General features: G+C 33.9%; 1 protein-coding gene across 1 annotated transcript; it reads right to left on the bottom strand.

Moving 5' to 3' along the window:
• Positions 1 to 1,165: 1,165 nt before the first annotated feature.
• LOC140840640 (protein NRT1/ PTR FAMILY 4.3-like) lies at positions 1,166 to 5,216 on the bottom strand. The gene is made up of 5 exons (XM_073207823.1): positions 4,923 to 5,216; positions 4,359 to 4,576; positions 3,327 to 3,770; positions 2,647 to 2,795; positions 1,166 to 2,230 (listed from the first exon to the last, which is right to left on the bottom strand). Exons 1-5 carry the CDS (start codon positions 5,056 to 5,058, stop codon positions 1,336 to 1,338), a joined length of 1,842 nt encoding a protein of 613 aa, XP_073063924.1. The 5' UTR covers positions 5,059 to 5,216; the 3' UTR covers positions 1,166 to 1,335.
• Positions 5,217 to 5,786: the final 570 nt, after the last annotated feature.

Below are 5,786 nucleotides of genomic sequence, written 5' to 3'. Positions count from 1 at the left end.
TTCGAGATTTTCATGACTTGCATACACACTTCATAACACATGCATAATATTGACCAGCACTGAGATTCATCTACTTTCTATGGTTTATTGATATCAGTCTCTAATTTTTACTCTTCTGAGAGGGCGAGGCCTTATAGTGGTTATATCTCCCACCGCGTAAGGGTACGTCATGGTTGAGATTCCCACCCATATACAATTGACTCCTCACAGTGCTTAAAACCATGTGACAACCAACACAAGAAGAAAACGAAATTTGTACTCGACTACTTTCAAAAACCGAACACATGCATAATCCAAAAATGAAATTTTAAAACAGCCCACTTACAATATTTTTAATTGCTAAAAACGTGGATGCTTGGCTTCGGGAATTGGATCGCTTCTCGTTCTTGCCCGGATGGCGCTTCGACTTCGATTTTTAGGCTAACTTTGGGACGATTTTTTTTTTTTTTGCAGAGTTTCGGCTAGGAAATGCTGCTGAATTTCGAGATTTTCAGCAAGAGATTTTTGAAAATTTGTGTAGGGAATGCTAGGGGTGGATGGACTATTTATAGGGAAGGAGTATGAGGCTAAATTTGGTACTCAATCATGCCCAAGATTGGCCTCAATCTTCACGTTTTTTGGCTTCAATTTCCATTCCATATTTGGGTTATTTAGCTACCAAAGTGTAGGATTTATTCCTCCATCCATTGCTCTCAATTTGAAATCTAGGTGCAAGGGATGGGATGAGTTTTTTGAGCAACTTTGTTGATTTGCTTCTAAATACCTTGAAAGCTTCCTTGTATCCAAGCATCACACCCATAAGGCATAGGATTACATAGGATTTCGAAAATTTGATTAACATATCATGCCTTAATCCTTTAGATCTTGGAATATATCTCAATCTTGTAAATCCCCCTTCCCAAATTTCAAATTTGCATGTCTTGGTATAAATATTATTGACTTGATAATTAAGGTTTTCAATAATCAAATTTCAAATACAAGGATTTCGGATATATTTTTCCACTTCATACCATAATCTAAGATCCAAAGCTCTTAAATTTCCTTACACGTGAATGATTTAAAAGGTTAAAAAAATCGGTTCTCACATAATCTCTTGTTATATATCGTGTTTGGATTACATCAATTGTTCGTTCAACATCTTTTTTCACCAATGTCGACAGATAAGAATGCCATTTTCTATATACATAATGCAAATTCCATAACCATATATCCTAGCTAGCTACACATATGACATTACCCCGACCGTTTAAATTCGATCTCTACTCTTAAATATTACCATAATACTCGAGAAACAAACAATAAAGGGAATTGCAAATTACAAGCATAATATATAGATCATACAACATTATTCAAGGGACATATATATATATTGTCATCTCCACCAATGTTTTTTGGATTATTGGAACCATTAATCTCTTGTGGCAAGAATATTCCAGATGCAGACTGATTTTTAGAATACCATCTTTCCCAAAATAGATAGTGGAAAAAGTTGATGAAACTTAGAGCAGCAAGCAACCAATAGAACAAGTCCAATCTGTCTTTATTCAGATCATTATCACTTAGCCATCCCGCACCAGAAGAACCATGTGAAGTCACCTTATTCACAAGTGAAACCAATATTGAACTCAAATAAAATCCAAATGAATATGAGCAATAAGTTATAGCTGTCAAGAAAGTTTGCATCCCTTTCACTGTCTGTTTGTAGAAGAATTCAACCAGCCCCACCGCGGTAAACATTTCGGATATCCCGAATATCAGGAACTGAGGCGTAATCCAAAATATAGATATCGTTCTATCTGAATCCCTTCTCTTGTTCTCCATAAGGGCAGCTGAGACCATCGAAAAAGTGGCGAAAAATAGGCCGAATCCTATTCTTTGCAAAGGGGTGATCCCGGATTCATGACCGGTGATTTTACGAGCAAAAGGGACGAAGAACGTGTCGTATAGAGGGACGATGAAGATTAACATGATGTAAGGAATGGCTTGGAGGGAAGCTGGAGGGATGTGGAAAGATTTTGTGATTTGAGTGTTCATTTTGCTTCCTTGTTGGACTGAAAAGGTTTGTAATTGTGCTAAGATGGTGTTGAAAACAATTGTGCATGCAAATATTGGAATAACTGAGATTAGTATTTTGACTTGTTCTACTTGGTTTACGGTACAAAGTCTCCATGAACTTTCTTTCTTGTTGTTGTTTGAATCTTGAATTTTTATGCAGGCCTTGTTCAAGAATCTGCAGATCATGAAATAACATTAAAGAAATAGAGGATATTGATTATATGTGCAAGGACTTTAGATTATTATTATTATTATTGGAAAGTCATTTTTGTTTCAAAATGGAGAGAAAGAGAGCAGAACAAAAAAAGGGGAAAAACCCACTAACTAAAAAGAAAACATCAATTATATACTTTAAATCAAATCGACACCATATACCATATGAGGGTTAATTATATAAACCAAAAAATATTATAATAATTTTTTAAAATTCTGAATATTACTTCGACTCTATGAACCTTAATTACATACATTTAATTACATCTTTGATTTTTTAAACTAATACAAATATTTCTAATATTTACGTATAAATGTAAGAAATATCGACACTAATATTTTCTAATTTCTAAGCAATATAAATATAATATATAGTACCTGAATCTTTGAGTGAGATGCAAATTGCCATTATTATTCTCAGAAATGGGGATGTCGCCATTTGTTAATTCCTTTGAGTGGTTTCCATGAAGCATCATAGGATCAGAGGGGCACATTTGCTTTCTCTTTAAAGTTGCAGCCACAATCACCTGAATTAGTATATAATAATTGAAAAAAAATTAAAAGAATGGATTAATAACTCTTAATATACGACCAACAGGTTGCCAAATCTTCCGACAAATCAGAATCTTGTATTAAGATCAATTAATTAATTCATTTGTCACGTTTAATGGTAGTCAATATTCAAAAGTGAGCACTAGCTAGGCCACACAAACTTTTTTTTTCTGAAATTGGACATACACAAACATATTAAATTAAAAATTGAGGGAGAAATTGTTTAATTTGTTTAGTAATCAATATTGCATTCATGATCAGCAGAATCAAATAATAAAGATCACTAAAATATTAAGAGTCGTCTCAAATACGATAACTATTCGATTTATGAACATAAAATAATATGATCAACTGCATAATTAGGATGTAATCGAGCATGTTATGAGTGAAATAAGAGGATATAATAATGATGAATTTTTTTTATCATTATAAAGCCAAGGTGATCTTATTATCTGCATTAAGTGCCGGAAATTTTTAAGTTTTACTCGAACGAATCGAGAACTCACCTGGGCAATAGGAGTCAAGATGCTGCCCTGAGGAGGTTTGTTCCTATAAAAAAGTGTTCCACAAATCAAGCTAAGCAATCCCATGGCCATGGCTGCAGCTGAGACCCCGAATCCGATATCCATCCCGGAGTGTGTTTGGACATAAACCAGGATAGTTAAGGCTATAAGTTCACCCACAGAGAATGCAAAATAAGCAGCATTGAAGTATTTGGATAACTTCTTGGATTGGTTTGGATTATCTTGAATATTGAATTGGTCAGCACCATGTGCTATCATGTTAGGCTTCACACATCCACTCCCTAATGCCACCAAATAAAGTGCCACAAAGAATATAAGGGATTTGAACCCGCTGGCTTCTACGCAGTTTTCAGCATCGGTTAACATGTTGCATTGTGGTGGTTTGAGTTGGGAAATATGGGCTTGCACTGATAGTAATATAAAACCCTACAAAATTGATTGATTATTTATTATTTCTTGTTAATTAGATTTAAATCAAAAATATGATAATAAGAGACGACGATCGCGTATATGTTAAAATCATGTACACAAATTTGTCATATAACATGAGTGATCATGCATTATAAGGTGTGATGGCTACATGTTCATGGTATAATCAGAAAATTTGGATAGGGTATTATATATGGATCTTATGACTTGTATATATAATTAATCAGGGTAATATATAATATTTAGTATATATTATAAGTCTATTAGGCATTTGGAGCAAAAGTTTGAGTTCAGTATGCAAATTCTGCACATGAATGAATTGTAGTATATCGAATTAATACGCATTTACGATGAACAAAATTTGCAGAAATTTGATTAAACAACTACCTTGAATTTTTTTTATGAATCTCTATATAAGCATATAAAAATACAATTTGGAATTGAAAAATAAAGGGAAACTTGAACAAAAGACATTTGTGCATATTTCGGTGGTAAGACTTTTTGTTAAATATTGGAATAGTTAAAGAGGGAGACAAAAAGCATGGAGAAAAAGGTGGAGAAGAAGACAATATTATTATATATTACCGAAAGTTCAACAAATCCAAAGATGAGCATAGTCCAGAAGCAACCAAGATGTGAATCAGAAAGATAGCCTCCAACAAGTGCTAGAATGAAGACTGTTCCTACGAAATTGGTGACAGTGTTCGCCGATTTCGACAGCGAAAAGTGCATCTCGTTTATCACATATGTTATCAGATTGTTCCCAACTGCTGCTATTGCCATTATCTCAAATCCTTGAAGCCCTGCAAGAAAATTCAACATTCATCTTCATTATTCTAAGTAAAGTACATTAATTTTGTAGTAAACTATAAATTTCTTGATCCACTCCACATATTGTTATATTAGAAATCCAACAACTTAAAAAGAAAGCTACAATATGCAATAGTACTTAATTCCAACTTCGAAAGAACTGATCAAAACATGTCAGCTATCGAAACAACAAGAAATCAAGAAATCTATTGCATTCAGAGGTTTTGGGGACCTAAAAGGATAGTTCTCAGAAACCCTTTTGTCCTTTTCACAAACAAAAGACACACCTGCAGTGAGACTGTATTCGAGTAAATATTCAATGATGAAGAAGAAGAAGACCTAGAACAAAGGCCGCAGCTTTCATTTCACCATGCTTATTAGGGTTCGAAGGCCTTCCTCTCCAATCAACGGTGCCATTCCCTTCACAAATCCTTTGATCTCCCTTCAACTCCTGCAACTTTGTCGTGTTCTCCATTGCTCCACACAACAGCACACACACACTGAAGAGTGTGAAATATATATATATTATCAGTATAAGACTTATAATATCTCTGCAAGCTAGCTAGTAGCAAAGAAATTAGAGTTCCCTTGTTGTATACTGAAATCAAGAAAGTGGCCTCAATTTATACAATCCCAGAGCCACACAGTTCCCCACCCAGACAGTTGAACATTATGACCAACTGCCAATCCAGAAGAGAAACACACTTCTAACTCTAACGCGTGAGCGAGACTTTCTATGTCATATATACATCATCATCAACTTAAGGAAAAAAAAGTATTTTAAATAAATCACATTTAGAGTCAATATACTTTTCAAAATCTTGCAGATTAATTTAATTTCATTGGTTCTGTTGATTTTAAATTAAGGTGAGTGTGATAGTAACAGCACTGCATGTGTTACAAAAGTTGTCTTATATATGCACTAGTTTTGGTGATCTATTCAGTTCAACCCCTCTGTTGAAAATTTTATTCTAGTGCCAACCAGCCAAATCCAACTGCTACCTTAATTAAAAGACTCATTTATATGCACCGAGAAGATTAAAATGTTGTTTGGATACAGGAATTGTCGCAAAAGAACGATCAAATCGTGATGTTTGATATGTACAATAAATTAAAGATTTGAATTGTATCATTATAATCATCGATTATAAATTTTAGTCAATGTAAAAGCTCGAACCACAAATATGGATTGAAGAAAAAAAA

This window comes from Primulina eburnea, chromosome 9 (assembly GCF_022965805.1).
Source record: "Primulina eburnea isolate SZY01 chromosome 9, ASM2296580v1, whole genome shotgun sequence".
Classification (NCBI taxonomy): domain Eukaryota; kingdom Viridiplantae; phylum Streptophyta; class Magnoliopsida; order Lamiales; family Gesneriaceae; genus Primulina; species Primulina eburnea.
This window is presented reverse-complemented; position numbering and strand designations above follow the sequence as displayed.

What these genes read in the sequence shown, in the direction of transcription:
- LOC140840640 (XM_073207823.1), bottom strand. Translation starts at nt 5,058, where the DNA reads ATGGAGAACACGACAAAGTTGCAGGAGTTGAAGGGAGATCAAAGGATT. An exon ending in TCTTGACTCCTATTGCCCAG is followed by an intron (nt 2,796 to 3,326) that starts GTGAGTTCTCGA and finishes ATACTAATTCAG; the next exon opens with GTGATTGTGGCTGCAACTTT. An exon ending in CATCTCACTCAAAGATTCAG is followed by an intron (nt 2,231 to 2,646) that starts GTACTATATATT and finishes CATGATCTGCAG; the next exon opens with ATTCTTGAACAAGGCCTGCA.